Source organism: Crotalus tigris, unplaced genomic scaffold (assembly GCF_016545835.1).
Source record: "Crotalus tigris isolate CLP2741 ecotype Arizona unplaced genomic scaffold, ASM1654583v1 scf7180000018371.15429387391:27106975, whole genome shotgun sequence".
In the NCBI taxonomy this organism is placed as follows: domain Eukaryota; kingdom Metazoa; phylum Chordata; class Lepidosauria; order Squamata; family Viperidae; genus Crotalus; species Crotalus tigris.
Genome location: NW_024096970.1, coordinates 11,819,569 through 11,836,653, shown reverse-complemented (window position 1 = coordinate 11,836,653; position 17,085 = coordinate 11,819,569). Strand labels below are relative to the sequence as shown.

The window sequence follows — 17,085 nt, the reverse complement described above, 5'->3', positions numbered from 1 at the left end:
TTTGTTTTTGGTGGGAAACGGGTTCAAGTGGCTCTTTGAGTGTTTTGGGTTGCCTACCCCTGGTATAGGTGCTTTGGATGCAATTCCAAAATATCTGCAGCATCACTTTCACATCATCATCATTGACAGAATCACCATTAGTCAATTGCAAAAGGAAGGTTTACTTGGAACAGTTTACATCCACTAACAATAATATCTGCCAGACCTTGGGAACAATTTGATAGATGGACAAAAATGCCAAATCCAGTCTAAACATCTGGCTGAGTGACCAAACATAATAATTTGTTGATCTATATGGATCAAACACAATTTCTCCAAACAAATTTTTGACACCTGTACACTGAGTCAATGGGTCATACAGACATTTTAATCAAATGGTGGATTTATACATTGATCCCATTCCAAGATTCTGTTGTTACAGCACTCTAAATTTACCCTTTCTGTGGAGCTGATTTCTAGTCTAAGAAAGCAAATTATAAATTTCAAACTATTTTAAACATTGCACTTAGGATGTACATATGATATGAATTATGAGAGGAAAATTCATTAATCTATAATAAAATATTAAAAGATTAGGCATCTTTCTTGTTTTTATCGAATCGCTCCAATAAACCTCTTAATATATTTCCAGGTAGTTTCTGATGTCTGTCACGGAGATTTTCAATTGCAATCTTTGTCTGTTAAATACAGAAGAAGAAGATGGCATAAAGTCAATATCATTTTTAAAAATACATTCACAGATTATCTCTCAGAAATGATCTTTCTTATCTTTTCACAAGAATTGACCTTCCTGTAATTTAATTTTATTGCTTCGTGTCCTATATTATTGGACCATAAGAATTAGTATGGCATCCTTTAAAACTTAGTCTGATATTTCCTCTGTCTTTGGTCAAGGATAAACATAGTTAATAGAATTTAAGATGCCAGTTTATTGATCATCCTCACTGTTCTTCTCAAATCCATTCCAATTGGTCTGGCATATTCTTAAATTGTGGTGTCCAATAAAACAGACAGGATCTGGAAAATTAGAACTGAATGAAATAGTAGCTTCCATAACTTGAAATTTTATTTGTCTTTTTTGCAGCCTTGACAGAGGGCTTCATCATGTAGTCCACCACAATGACATTTTCCACCCCTACAGTATTAGACATATATTTCTAAGTATACTCATTTCTTCCCAGAACTGTGGATCTAAATTCAGAATAACTGAGTAGGTGAGATTTTTCTGGATTAAATTGGCATGATTTTCTATAGCTTCTTGTTGCACCATATATGTTAACTGACAGTACAGAGTAAAAATATGTATATGTTACACTGTCCTGAAAGCTGCAGAAACCATCTTTTTTTGTGAAACAGTGGACCTAGGTTGTCTTTGTAATCATTTTTTTATTTTGTTGAATTGTGTCTGGTTGTCAGAAATTGCTTGGAACAGTCCCTGCAGTTTTCTTGGCAAGGTTTTTCAGAAACAATTTGGCATTATGTCCTTCCTAGGGCTGAGAGAAAATGACTGGCCCAAGGTCAACCAGCTGGCTTTGTGCCTAAGATAGGACTATAACTCACGATCTCTTGTTTCTAGCCTGATGGCTTAACCCAGTGTTTCCCAAACTTGACAATTTTAAGGCATGTGGACTTCAACTCCCAGAATTCCACAGCCAGCAATGCTGGCTGTGGAATTCTGGGAGTTGAAGTCCACATGCCTTAAAATTGTCAAGTTTGGGAAACACTGGCTTAACCATTGTGCCTCAAACCAACTGCAGTTTTCTCACACACCCTTTCTTTTACCATCCACTTTTCTTTCTTTTTCTTCCTCTCTGACCCTTCCCTAAGCTATTACAGTAGCTATGGAGACAAATAATATTCCTCTCTCAGGAATGTCCTATGTGTTGAAGATTGTGATTCACAAAAACATTTGCTGTAATATATTTTACTGTCTTAAAGTCTCTTCAAGTGTTTCTGTTAAATTTGTGCCAAAGGTATTTTGAATGTCTTTTGTCTTTGAAGGTATTAATATAATTGTACTTCAATTAGGCACCTTCCTATACAATTGTTTGTCAACTGCACCTTGGTTAAGCATTTTTTTTTTTTTGCCTTCTAAGCCTGAGACCAAATCCTTCTAATACCCTGTTCAACAACTACTTCCCAAGTCATGAAGAAACCCTCAGAGTGTTTCTAAAGGAAGGATTTAATTCCAGGGTGGGTTTACCTAATCCAGCCCACTAGTTTGAGAATATAATGGGCTACTTTGTCAAATCAACCATAAAATAGGTTACTGTTAATCTGGCAAGACTTCTTAAGAAATCCACACTTTGCCACCCCATTATGTCCAAACTGCTTAGAGAGTTAAAACTTTATTATCTGCTTTAGCCTCTTTCCACATATTCATCTCAAAATGACCATTTCATATCATCATTTTGCTTCTTTTTTCAAGTACTGATAGTATTTTCCCTTATCCAATCAACTCAAACTTTGCTTTTTTTCTCAGCAAACATAACTATCAGAATATCTGTATTTAGTGGATATTATGCTGAAGAAATGTAAATATATTTAGGGCAGATAAACCAGAGAGAGAACCAAATAGCAAAAGAAGGATTGTCATTTTGGGATTTGATGTCACACATCTACAGTAAAGGGAAGGAATTGGCAGAATGATGGCCAAAGTTCAGAATCTGTGAATACTTCTGACGTGATGTTTGGTCATGAGGACAGGAGAAACATATGGATGAGCTGGAGATATTAATGAAAATTACTTTTCTTTTCTCCCAAAGATGCTTTTTCATGAGACACTAGACTTTCTTGTTTTTCTTTGAAGATGTTTCGATTCTCATCAAAGAAGCTTCTTCAGCTCTGATATAACTATAACCTGGATTACTGAGAATATCCATAGATACTTTCCTTTTCTATTAAAGCAATTTTTAAAAGTACAATTTTTGTATGGTATTATTCAAATTCTTACTTTCAACTAGTCTTTTTCTAATTTCACAATAATCAATAATAATTTCATTGAAAAAGGGAATTTGGATAAACATTGTTTTAAATATATAACATAACAATCATCTCTGACTATATCTCAAAACAAAAATGTTCTGCAGAAAAAAAAACAATAGACAATATTTAAGAGACTGTTTTGGTGAAAAGTTTGCTTACTTTTTCAGCCAGTTCCTTAGCAGTTAGGTTTGGGTCATATGGGATGGGTTCTCCAATGTAGGTGCGGAGTTTGACGGGAAACCCGCCATATATTGGGAGGACAAGATATCGAAAGTGTTCATACAGCCATTTTGAAAGCCCTATAGAGGAAATAAAACAAAGTGGAAGATAAAATTATTCATTCATAAAGATGTGAACATCTCTATTTTTTAAATAATGTGATGTTGCATCTTAACACTGGAGATGTGAACTATGATGTTAACTTTTGCACCCACTTCAAAGTTGTAGAATGTGACCCTGAGACCAGAATATTTATCTGTGATACTGAAAGGGGAGAAAAAAACACAATAAAATAATATTGAAACCCAAAGTATCAACTGAGTGGGGGAAACATTTTCTTGGCGGTGGTCAAGAGCCACTCAAATGATGGATGAATCTGTGATGCCAAGGTAGCAAGTAAAGCACTACAGAAAATTGTGACTGCTTTTATTTCACAGGCTTTGCTGCTGTCATTTATTTTATTTCCTTCCATCTTTCCCATCATTACAGACTTTTTCAGAGAAATAGATCTTTTATAAGGTGTCCTAAGTAGGATAATTTGAGCCCAGCCTTTTGTACCTTGAATGAGAATTCTGGGTTGATTTGTTTCATTATTCATTTGCTTGATGATTCATGTGTTTGATTCATGTTATTTTTTTTCTTTTTGCTATCTACAATATTTTCAGGAGTGTTCTTCAACACCAAAGTCCAAAAGTGTCAATACTCTTTCTATCGTGTTCCTTCAAAGTCAAAAAGTTAGAAACTGACTGATATTTTTCTTAGATATTGCCAGTATCTAGGTAATTAATATGGAGTTACCCAGGTAAACTTTCCCTTCTACTCGTTAAAAATAGAAACAGCATTTACTGTTCTGTAGTCCTCTAGTGCTACTTTGTCCACTATGATTTCACAGAAAGGTCATCCTTAAATTCTTTGCATTGATTCTGCTTAGATCCATTGGACACAAAATAGAAATAAAGCTCTGCCCACTTCCTGTCACCTATTATTCTCTGAGAAGTAGGCCCACCCATTCCTTCCTGATGTAGAACTGGTTTCAAGCAGACGCTAGGCAGAAGTGTGAATTACTTGGGGACAGTGTAGAAGGGGAAAAAACTGTGTCTTTATCTTTCAATTAACTTACTAGCTATCTGGAAATGTGAAAAATAGAAATGGAAAAATAATGTTTTGTTGCTAATATGGAAGAAACATTAATTGCCAGGCTATTTAGTCTCTAAGGCAGTGGTGACGAACTTATGGCATGCGTGCTAGAGGCAGCATTCAGAGCCCTCTCTGTGGGCACAAATGCCATCGCCCCACCCAGCCCCACCTCCCCCCATGGCCCCCTCCTTACCAGCAGCACCCCTGGAGAAGAGTCACCCCTGAGCGTGGCCCACATAGAGCAGCGCAGCCAAGGACATGGCAGCCGGGCAGTGGGGACAAGACTCCACCCTCATGCACTGTCATGTGCAGATGATGCTGCAGGGTGTGGGCAGATGGCGTGACTACCATGGTGCTGCTGGGCCACTTGGGCGATCTACTGCAGAGGACGTTGAGGCAGTGGGTGGTCCTGCAGGTGGGCAGGGGGGCAGGTGGAGGGTGGAGCAGAGCAGAATGGAGCAGAGCAGAATGGGCAGGGCGGAGCAGAGCAGGCAGGGCGGAGCAGGGACAGGGGCAGAGGCAGTTTTCAGGCACTTGATCTCTAAAAGGTTCACCATCACTGCTCTAATGGAAGAAACAATCTTTCTTTCTCTTTAGACCATGAAGTTATTTTGCTCATATGGATAACTAAGCTCAACACCTTCACTTGATTCAGCTTTGAGCTACTTCATCTCTCAACTGACTCACAGGCATTTATATATACACACATACACACAAATACACATACACAAAGAGAGGGAGGAAATATAACGATTGAGGGTTAGATAATTAATTATATAGGAAGGAATATGAGAATGAAACTCACTTGTGTTTCCAACTGTCCTGTATGCTTCACGAAGGTTTTGTGTAAACATAGGGATGATTGGCTAAAAAAAGAAATACAGAAAAAAAAAACCCAAAGAATAAAAACTGATATGAGAAAGCATTTTGATTTAGATTGAAACTATTAAGGAAAACCAGTTTTTAAGGCAAATTGGATTTGGTTGTTTTTTTCATATTCTTCTAGACTAAACGCCAATGTTATACATTAATAGAGTAGGTATTATTGTATGTTGAAACATGCACAACTTGTTGATAAGATTTCTATTAGAGAATATTTACTAACAGTGCTATCTTATAAACTGTTTGTCTTCAAATGGCCCACTCCATTGTGGTTTGTATGTTCTGATGAGTTCCACAAATAGAAATTGTATATATTTATTTAGATGTGTAAGCTGACAAATAAAAAGATAAGTGCATGTAGGTAGTCCTTGATTTATGACTGTAATGGAACCCAAAATTACAGTTATAAGTGGTTACAATTGTAAATTAGGCACCCAGAAATAAATTTCTGGCTTTTTTCATGCAGCCCTTGGAGATTCTCAGTCAAAGAGTCAAAAAGCTTCTTGAATGAGAAACGAAACATCTTCAAGGAAAAACAAAGAATGTCCAGTTGCCTCTTGAAAACACACCTTTCAGACTTTCATGGCAGTTATTAAACAAGCACTGTGGTTGTTAAGCAAATGCTGTAGTCGTTAAGGAATTATTGCTCAAAACTAGCAAAAAAAATGTCAGAAAACAGCAAAAAAAACCTTTGCAAATCAGAGTCATGTGACTGTGGAATGCCTGCCCAACAGGCCCTCATGTGAACTCAGGGGAGAACTGAGATCATTTACATCAGCATGTATGGTTTATGGCCTATGGCTGTCGTAACTTTGAACAGTCATAAAATGACTACTTGTTACACAAGAACTATCTGTAGCATTGAAATAGTGTAAAACAATGAAAGTGTCATAAACAAATACAGAGCACTGGAGACAAAAAATACCAATCAATCATTTTTCACCTTTAGGTTCACAAATTACCTTGAACAATGTTTGAAAAGCCAGGTTTTTACAGCTTTTCTAAAGGAAGGTGAGATTGGGCCAAACAAACCTCCAACAGGATGGTATTCCAGGTAGCAAAGAGAGAATGTGGCTCTGAGATCCCACAAGGCAGTACTAGGTAATCGCTTCTTTGCTCTCTTTGGACAAGTAGAAATAATTGCAGAAAAGCAATTTAAAAAAAAACAGATCCAGACCATCTAGGGCAGGGGTGTCAAACTGCCAGCCCACGGGCCAGTTGCACCATACGAAAACTGCACCCACCCCAGCTCCGGCAATGCAAAAAAAGTCACAATACATTGCAACACGCCACGTGACATGGCGAGTTTGACACCAGCTGGCTCAGGAATTCTGGGAGTTGAAGTCCATGAGTCATAAAAGAGCCAAGATTGCCTACCCCTGATCTAGGACTTTACAGGGGACAAGAAGCAGCATGGTTTGCACTCAGAAGGCCATGTGCAGCTCCTAGAGCAGAGGAGTTAAAGCTTCTGCTTGTTGAGCCACATTCTAGACCATCTTTAGACTCCAAGTCATTATCATAGGTGGCCCCATCTTAGAGAATACTCCACCTAGTAGTAAAGTGCATTCATAGATCAGGTCTTTGTATGTGATCCTTGACAGGACCACTTACCACTTTGCTTTTTAAAGCTACTTCAGCAAATCCTGTACGGGTGCTCCACTCAAGACTGTAATTTTCATCACTAAAATTCTGTTCTCTCAATCCACCAGGTGCTATTCCTAGCAAGTAGCCTCTCTTCAGAATGTCAACACAGAATGCTTTCTTGCCTTCAATGCAACCTACTATATCAAGACATGGTTTTATACCTGTAAAAAAATTGGAGGAAATAAAAGATTGTATATGAATATAATTTATAGCAAGTATATTATCCAAATGCCATCATTCCAGTGATATTGTCCTATCACAGCTTCATAACAGGACAGCCCTCAATTCTATTTCACCAGGCTGAAATAGAATTGAGGCTAGATAAAGGGTGAGATAAAGTACAACAATGTCTGTCCTTCTTTCAACTGGGACAACTTAGCATGAATGTTGGAGTTATTTTCACTGGAATTCATTGTTAATGCCTCCTTTCCCCACTTTCACTCAGGGATTTAGGAGCAATACTCCTTACATTTTCTGTTCAATGGAAACCAAACCAAACAAAGTGCAAGTTTCAGCTCAGTAATAGGTACTTTTGAGATAAGTTATGAGATTAGAATCAGGAAAAAAACAGGGACTAAAAATATCTGGTTTTAGTCATTTAGCGACTATATAGTACAGTAATTGTTTGCAGTTATGATGATGATGAAAGAGTAACTTTACAACCAATCCTCACTTTATGACCTTCACAGGTCTATAAAGCAAATGAAAGTTGAAGAACTATCATAAGCATAATCACAGTTTCACTTACTGACTGCTTTGGCAGTACATAAGGGTACAACTGAATTGCCAGTCTCACAAAACAAGGACTACCTGTAGTTTATGACTCAAAACAAGGAGGATTGGATTGAAGGAGTAATTGTAGGAGAGGACCAGGCAGAGCTAAAGGGAGGAGGCCAACACATTGTCAGTCATGAGTCTCGCAAGAGATCTAAGTCCAGCCCACCTTGAATTCCTTTCTTAATTCCCATTAATTTACCTTGGCTGTGAATATTTCAGTTTCTTGTAGAGAGCGTAAGCTTACAATAAATCTTAATACTCATTTGAACTGCCTGAATCTCCTGATTTCCCAGGGCTTGACAGTAATTATAAAGAGGAAGAGAAGGTAGTCTCATCTAAAAGGGAGGTTGAGCATCAGGGGAAATGAGCATGAAGGGGACCAGGCAAGGCTTTTAGTACCTTTCAGATAAAACCAAAATGCAATCATCATCTAATGGTCTACCTACTGTCTCTTGCTATCATTTATTATGAGCAATTGTCTTGGCATCTCTCAGTGGGGGTGATTGTTAATGCAGTCTGGAGAGGAATGGGTATGATATACATTCCTTGACTATGTTATCACATAGATGTGATTTCAAGGGTTGGTAGATTTGGACAGAGGGTGCTATAAAGGTTTATCACTTTCTTATTGTATTTAATTCTCCTGTACCATCAATGCAGAAAGCTCTGTTACTTTTTCAGAATACCTATATTATTGTTTCCAAATGTCTAGCAATAACTAATATGACTTCAGCCAGTTTAGAGGAATATTGAAATCTTCTTTGTACACACTTTTCTTGACATTCTTGAGTGTGTTTTGAGTCAGTGTTGACTTCTGGCAACTTCCTGGACAAATCTCAGCATTTCTGTTAGCAAGATTTCAGAAGTGGCTTGTCAACATCTGTTTCCTATGGCTCAGATGGAGTGACTGGCTCAAGATCATTCTTCTGGTTTTGTGCCAAAGATGGAATTAGAACTCATATCTTTCAGTTTCTAGCCTGGTAACTTAAGCCCTACACCAAACTGTTCTCCTGGCATATGGTCAAACAAAGTCAAATTCTTTTTGGAGGACAACAGATTTTCTCTGAGACTTATCCTCTTTTTCTCTATTCTATTCATGGTCTGGTGAATATAATTTCTGTAACTTCTGCATCTTCCTTTCCATTTACACTGGTACCTCATTACTCAACTGTTTTGAAAGTCATCAAATTTGGTACACAACACATTTTGACATGAAAATTTTGTCCCAGTATTTGTCATTTGTTTGGTACTTGACCCCAAGTTAGAAATTGTCAATGTTGTTTGCCTCATGACTATTACATTATTCCTTATGGGAAAAATTTGTTTGGTACTCATTGTTTTTGGTACTCATTGCATCTCCCAGAACCAATTAATGATGAGTACCAAGGTACCACTGAATATAAATATATTTAAACCAGAAGTTGAAATCAAACTTTCTCTTTCTGTGACAGAATCAGAATTTTCTGAAAAAGAAGCATTTATTTCTCTTGCAGCTTTGGGGATGAAGTGAATAAATTATTTTGAAGTGCTTTTTTCTCAGAAAAAAAATATTCTGTCCCTGTGGCCAAGGGCGGGATGACTATTGCCATCCAGTACTTCTTTTAATGGGAAAAAAAAAGATATGACATCTCAGTTTGGCTTTTCCTTTTTGGAAGTAATTTATTTCCCAATGGTGAACCCTTAGTTCATCTAATTTTGTTGGTGAGGACTATAATTTAAATAACAAATCCCCATTTGATCTCCAAAGAAGAAAACTGAAGTCCCAGTCATTGGCAAGCTATTTGGGGGCAGTTGGAGACATAAGTAGCTTGCAAATTACAAATGAGCACAACCTTCCAACCAGGATCTGAATAAGGTTCCTGCAGGAACTGGAAAACAAATTATTTAGATACAAATAGATTTAGATCTCTGGACCATGCCACCCTTGGATAAAGAATATCTTAGCTATTGTCAATCTGGCACTCCAAGAGCTAACCAGATGACTTGCCTAGGTTATAATTGCCTGGCATGCTGAATGCAACTTTCCAGGGTTTAAATGATATATTCCTAAGCAGAAGATAACAAACTAAAGCTACTGGACTATATCTGATTTTCTGGATCATAAGTTGCAAAGTTCTAATAGTCCCTTTAAACATTTTGCATATCTTTAAAGACATGCTGATTGTCAGACACTGGTATCACACCAGAAAAGTGATTTCTTAAAAAGATTTAGAGCAGGGGTGTCAAACTGACAGCCCATGGGCCAGTTTCATCATATTGAAGCTGCGCCCACCCCATAGCCGGCAATGCAAAAGAGTTGTGATATGTTGCGGCATATCACGTGATGTGCTGAGTTTGACACCTGTGATTTATCTATAACAAATGCCTCTTGCAGCAACCATTCACAGCTACAATAGCAATGAAAAAATAATTTTACAACCAGTTCTTACAGGTTTGTAAAGCAAAGGAAAGCTGAAGTAAGATCATAAATGCAGTCACTTAGCTACCACTTTGTTAATAATCAAGTTGCTAGTCCTAGCTGTGGTAACTAAAAGAGAATCACCTATAATTTGAAATATAAAGTTAAAATACCTTACCTGGTAGTAAATAAAAGATACAATGAATCACAGATTGGATTATTCTCCCAGTCTTTTCATAGGTTTTAGCTATAAAGAGGGCATAGTCCACAACTACTGCTCCATGGTAATAAATAATCAGTCCTGGTCCTTGTGGTAGATTCTCCATACCAATGATCTCATAACCTGAAAAAAGTAGACTAATTTTTTGTTTGTAGAGGATTCATGGAGATAAAACAAATTCATTTAGAAAAGAGAAATGCATAATGCAAAACACATAGAGTACTTTTCTTAACCAGATATTTCCCAAATATTTTGTGACATCTACCACCAATTTCAGGCAGCATAACTTAAATCTGGGAATCATGCTCCAAACATATCTGGCAAATTTTAAAAAATGCTATTGTAACTGTGAATTATTGCTGCAAGAGGCAGTTGCTGTAGATAATAACAAATTACTCTAAATCTTTTTTGAAAATCATTTTTTCTAGTGTGAGGCCAGTGTCTGTCAATCATACATAATTTAGGTCAATAGATGGTGAGGGGGAAAAAAGCTACCTGGCAGCCACACCTCTTATGTAAAATGTGAGTATGTATAGAAGCTTATTCTCTGAGGTACTCAGTGCCTCATTATAGAAAGGGTTAGTGCATGGAATCTTGAAGAATGTTTGGGTGTACTCCATCCTCAATCCAATCATTTTTGATAACTATCTCCCAGCATTGGACCTACCTTTAAAAAGAAAATGTTGAAAATGTGATTGTGGGCCAGCTACATAGCACTCTAGATGAAACAGATTCTCTGTACTCCTGACTCAGGGTCAACAGTTAATGTTTGCTTTTGATTAACCCTTGTGTAGAGCTGGAAGGAGATACTATACCCCTCCTAGTCCTTTGATAACTATTGATATCTTCTGGAGTTGGAGATTGAAGGCATTGTTTTGAAGAGAGTCTACTTCTTCCTTCCTTCATGGGCAATTCAGGTCAGTAAGTGGTAAGGGGGAAGAGCCACCTATCAGCCATTCCTCATCAAGTCCCATAGGGTTCAATTCTTCATCTCTACTATTTAACATAAAAAATAATAGCTTTACAGTACTCTAAATTCCTAATCTGAGATTCATTGGTTATTCATCCTTACTTTACTGCTTAATTTGGCTTTTTATTTAACTACAATAATCACTGTGATTATCTTTGTAATCTATTTTTCCATTGTTTAAACTTATATCTGTATTAATATTATTAATTTACTTTATTGAAAAATGTAACAGTTTGTAAGAATCTCTCTTTTACCTCCTCCCACTTGATGAGGTATCTGAATTTTGTTGAGATTTTGATGGAACAAGGAGAATAAAATTAAATCCCAACAAGATGGAGTTACTGTTTTAAATTTCTTGAGGTTCTCTGACTGCTTTGTTGCTGTCTTTTATTGGAGTGTTGGCTGTAGTCCTGAAAATCAAGGTACATGACCTTCTGGACTCATGGCTACTGTTCATAGGTAAAGCTGTAATTAACTGGATCTTTGATACAGCAGCTATAATAATCCTACCTGGAGCAGGAAGATCTCATTATTCTCACAGTACCTTCATCACTGTGAGTAATCTGGAATGCAGTCTGTATGAAAGCCACACAGATGCTTCAGTTGTCAAGAAGACAGCAGCCTGGTTGTCACTTAGTACTCATACTATGAACACATTACACTTTAGGCTCTGTAATTACTTGCCTCTAGCTACTGTACTGGATGCAAAATCAAAATGCAGCTTGTTCCATAAAAAGTGCTATATGGCTTGGCAGTAAAGATTTTGCAAGAAAGTCTTCTCCAATTACATAGGCTCCACAATTTGTATGCCTGTGGGAGAAATTCCTATAATCTCATGAAGTGGAGATTGAGACTTTGAGGTGCAAAGGCCTTGCTTTTCAATGGTAGTACCTATCTTATGGAATAGCGTCTCTTTGGAAAACTGGTTTGCCATATTGTTTCCATTCTTAGAGTTAAGGAGTGTTTTAGAAGTATATTGTGAATGATAGGACACACTTACTTGAATGATTACATGTAGATTGTTATAATTCTTGTGGTTTTATTAGTTGGCATGTATACCCAGAATGTATTAGTAACAACTGTTTTGTTTAATGTTCTCAACTAATGCAACTTGACAACAGTATACTTGATTGCAGTGAGTATAAATTTGATAAAAAGATCAGTGAACAGTATTGTAAAGTATAATTTTGCCCTGCTTCCCTACCAACACACAATACTGTTTTGCCCAGTTTCTCCCAAATAATTTGGCAAATTTGTCTGTTAAAGATAGCAGAGCACAGGTTCTAGTGCAACGCAAAGGAAGCTGGAATTTTAACCTTTCATACAGGTTGAGTTGTTATCTTACACAACCAGGACATTCACTGTAACATCTCCAGGTATTTTTGCTCCTTCAAGTCAATGTTGTCTCCTGGTGATTGCCTGGGCAAATCCCTGCAATTCTGATGGCATTGCCTCCTTCCTAAGACTTAGAGAGGGTGACTGCCCCCAAATCATCCAGTTGGCTTTGTGCCTAGAATTCACAGACTCCCCGGTTTCTAGCCCGGGACCCTATCCACTACATAAACTGGGACTCATGACTACAGTGTACTTATATTATATTACCATTTATGATTATATTTATAAGAGGCACAATTTTGATGCAAAGAGCAGACAGATAATACAAGTTTCACACAGCACACCACTTCGTAGAAATATTGGACAATCTGTGTGCCACATACAAATCGAGACTCTGCCTGGAATAAATTGTTTGCTCTCTTGATTATCTTGTGACTATTTAAATAACTACTTACCATGCCATATCTTTCCATATAAATTCAGCAAATATGTGATGCTTTTCCTTGGTTTGTTCCATAACTCATTGTAAGCGTCTCCTTTTATATTATATTTTTTCTTCCAAATATATAAATAAAATGTGAATGCATAGAAAATTAAAACAATACCTGAAGGTACATAATATATAAGCAGAAAAAGTACTAGTAATAGCAACAGAGGCTGAAGTACAGAGTTCACAAAGTCCTCCAAGCAATCAAAACCAATCCAGTCTTTTATCATGTGAAGAAACCATGTCATAGATTCATACTCAGATGTATTCAACATAGTAGCTTTCCTTTCATTCATGTTAAAGAAATAGAAAAAAAAGAGAGAAAGTCATGATTTATTTTGTGGGAGGGAAATGATGTTATTTATCAGCTTGTATTACAAACACAGACAAATGCATCATTATTTTTTAAATTTAAATTCATCATTTTTAAATCATTTTATAGCACTTAATTTTGTATAGTTTCTATTTAACCCTCTCCTTTCATAAATCCACACACACTTTCATGGGTTCCTTGAATATACAGTATAAGGCTTCCAGTCAATATGCACTGTTGTTTTCTTATAAACCTACCTCGACTAAAGTAAGAAATAAAAATGGGAAAAAATGCTGGAAAATAACAATTACTTTGAAAATCTTTGTGCATTCAGTTTGAACTATATTCAGAATTTTTCTAAATGCTCATTATAAGATTGATAATACATGACTTTTCATAATTAGACATAATGTATTTATTTGACTTTGTCTAAAATTTTAAACAAAACTACTTGGTACCTGAGCCAATGACAATTATTTTGGAATTATAGTTATGTGCTTAACATTATTCTCTTAAATTTATCCATTTACTAAAACTCTTTCTTACTGCAGTCTAATCAGACTCTTTGTGATTTATAATAAAATAAAATGTGTCAAGGAGTAAATAAAGAAACAAAGCATAAAATTCCAAACAAATGGGTTCACAAGCCAAAACCCTGGAGAAACTTTGTCTTCAGCTTGTTTAGGAAGGTATTTGCAGTAGGAGCTGAACTCATCTCAAGCAGCAGGCTGCTTCAGGGGGCCATTGCTGCCCCTGAATAAAATGCCTCCCACATCTGAGGAACAATTAGCTGCTTATCCTGACATGACCACATGCCAAGTGGAGATGCAGTCTCCCAAGTCTCCAAATCAATCATGGAAGCATAGAGGGAGCCTTTAGGAGGCTAGAGGGAGATAGTGTAGGATTGCACACTGATCTATAAATTGCAAAAAAATCTTACTTGCCTCTGACCAAGATGTTCTAGACATCCTTCTACAAGAGCAAATATGGGCAGCCATTAAAAAAAATGCCACATTTTTAACAATAGCTAGGGTTTTCAGAAATTGGTTGGTGTTAAACAACTGGCAAAGACAAATAACTAATTTTATTTGATCTATTGCAAGAAAACTGCTTACCTAAATTAGACACTCATGAATGAAGGTGATATATGTGTCCCAGGATAATGTTGCAGGATCTAATCTGAGTCAACCACTAGAACCAAAGGATTATTTTTTCAAACTTTCAGGCTCGTGCTGAAGTTCATCATCAGGGAAATTCTCTCTCTTCAGAATATGGGCTGTCCTATATGTTGTATTTATATAGTTCCTGGTTGTGTGTAGCTTTTAATTGTTAATTAAAACGTACTGCTGATACTGTAGCAGTGTTTTCACCCTGCCGTATAGTGTTCTGATGCAACTCTTTTTATGAGACAATGGATGGTTACTATTGAAGCTCAGAATGTGTGGATTGTTGGTAGCTTTGCAATATACTGTGGTTTCTAAACTGCCAACTTCCTATCAATAAGTACATCTATTGCCAGTTTTAGATGTTTATCAACAGACAGGAAGATGGCAGCATAGAAATCACGGTATATCACAAGGCTACCAATAGTTCCTGCATTCTGAGCTTCAAAAATAACCATCTATTGTCTTATTAAAAGAATTGCACCAGAACATTATACAGCAGGGTGAGAGAATACTGTAGTACCCAGTTAGCAAAACAACTGGACAGTAGGTACCTATATGAACAATTCAAGCAGAATGGGTATCCACAAGCATTCGTCACAAAATGCCTATGCAATAGGCTGGGGAGAGAAAGGGGAAAAAAAGGTACAAGACCAACTATATGACACATCCTACCATACATTAAAACACATATCAGAAGCAGTAGAACGCAACTTCTAAGATCTGCAAATGGGCTTCGCTCACCGCCCAGAGGCTACCATACAAGGACAAATCATGCATTACAAAAATCATTGGGAGTTGGGAGAAACTTCAAACAAAATCTACTGGATTCCCTGCATGTATTGCCCCTGTGACTATGGGACAGATGGGGAGGAAGCTAACCACTAGATGGCGAGAACATGAGCAAGTGGTTAGACAAGGAGACCCAAACTCATTGGTAGCATCACATTGCAATGAACAAGGACATGCAGTCAATTTCACAGCTACTATGACTGTTGACTGTTGAGACAAAAATAGCCAGAAGAATTATTGAAGCCTGGGAAATGGGGCCCTTATCAGTCAACAGCAGTGCTAATTTATCACCAGCCTATCAGGTACCACAAAGAAACAACAAGTAACAACTTAATAGCCAGCAATCAACACCTCAGTTAACAACTAAAAGCTACACACAATGAAGAACCATATAAAAGCATTGCATAGAATAGCCTAGCACACATATTTTTCAGAGAAGTTCCTTGATGATAGGCTCCAGCATGAGCCTGAACGCTTGGAAAAATAAACCTTTGGTTCCAGTGACCGACTAGATTGGATCCCGCAAAGTGGACACTATTTGGAGATACAATAAAGCATACTTTATTGGAATATTTAGACAATGATCACTGGTCTCCCCACCAGCTGGCAGCAGAAGAGAGAGCCCCGAGTGTAGCCATTTTTTAGATTATATACAGTATATTTTATAAAGATATATATAATTACCCTGTGAACCTTCTTCCAGAATGCTTTGAAAAGCTATAGAGATTGCCTCCCTATTATATTTCACACTTGCTCTAAACTTCCTGATATTACTGATATGTTCTATAAACAACATTGTTTACTTTATGATCTCCTATTACACCATTCCATTTCTCATTAGGAAGACAACTATCGGTTTTATTTATTTATTTTTCTGCTCCAATGCTGCAGATACTAGGTTATACAAATATCTGTTGTCTATTAGATACATAAAAAGTTATATCTACAGTTTATCATGCGTGTATATATTTTAACATGAATTGATATATCTAACCTGGCAGTGCAAATAGATGTTCTTAGGGAAAAGCAATCCCACAGATAGGCTGGCCTTGCACCATATTGATTTTTATCTATCAAAGATTGAATCCTCTTTCAAACATCCATTTTTTTCTGCTCAGCATAACCAATTTATATTTTCATGGAATATACTATGATTTTTTTTATATTGAAAATCAGAAATAATCTCTCTGTAGAAAAATGGCAAATTAAATTGTGGAATTATACATAAACATAAACAATAATTTTGTATTTGAAAATAAGTTTGATACAGAGTTTAATTCCATTCTTTAATTCTACAACTATTTGTAGATTATAACTGTACATGTGGGCCTTGACTGCATCCAAAGTTTGGATTTCTTTGAATATAAGCTTTATATTATATTATATTATATTATCCTAGTTATTTGATTCATTAAAAAGGAAAATATTTTTTGGATTACACAGGCTTCTTTGTTATATTTTTAATTTATGACACATTATAGTGGTAATTGATGCTAATTATTGCATATTGTTCAGATACAATAATGTTCTGAAGTCTGAAAAGAATGCAAGATAATTGATCAGCATCAATGTTAATGTTACTTTGAAATCTTTATTCAAAGTTATATTGTTCAAAACACTATTAAAATTTATTTTTCAATTCTTTTTTCTGTTTAATAATAATAATAATAATAAAGATGTTGGAAGGGACTTTGGAGGTCATCTAGTCCAACCCCCTGCTCAGGCAGGAAACCTTATACCATTTCAGACAAATGGCTGCCCAA

General features: G+C 36.5%; 1 protein-coding gene across 16 annotated transcripts in view; it reads right to left on the bottom strand.

The window, feature by feature from the left end:
• Positions 1-345: 345 nt before the first annotated feature.
• Positions 346-17,085, bottom strand: part of LOC120311665 (transmembrane protein 68-like) — a 104,217-nt gene continuing 87,477 nt past the window's right edge. For 8 of the 16 annotated variants that reach the window (XM_039351408.1, XM_039351407.1, XM_039351415.1 and 5 more), the window contains 6 exons: positions 13,023-13,339; positions 10,221-10,385; positions 6,835-7,028; positions 5,147-5,207; positions 3,145-3,284; positions 346-677 (listed from right to left, as the gene is read on the bottom strand). In XM_039351408.1, coding sequence (XP_039207342.1) covers positions 573-677; positions 3,145-3,284; positions 5,147-5,207; positions 6,835-7,028; positions 10,221-10,385; positions 13,023-13,339 — 982 coding nt within the window. In that variant the 3' untranslated portion in view covers positions 346-572. Of the gene's footprint in view, positions 678-3,144; positions 3,285-5,146; positions 5,208-6,834; positions 7,029-10,220; positions 10,386-13,022; positions 14,758-16,316; positions 16,510-17,085 lie in introns of those variants that run through there. The other 8 variants (XM_039351418.1, XM_039351420.1, XM_039351419.1 and 5 more) reach the window with 6 other exon arrangements.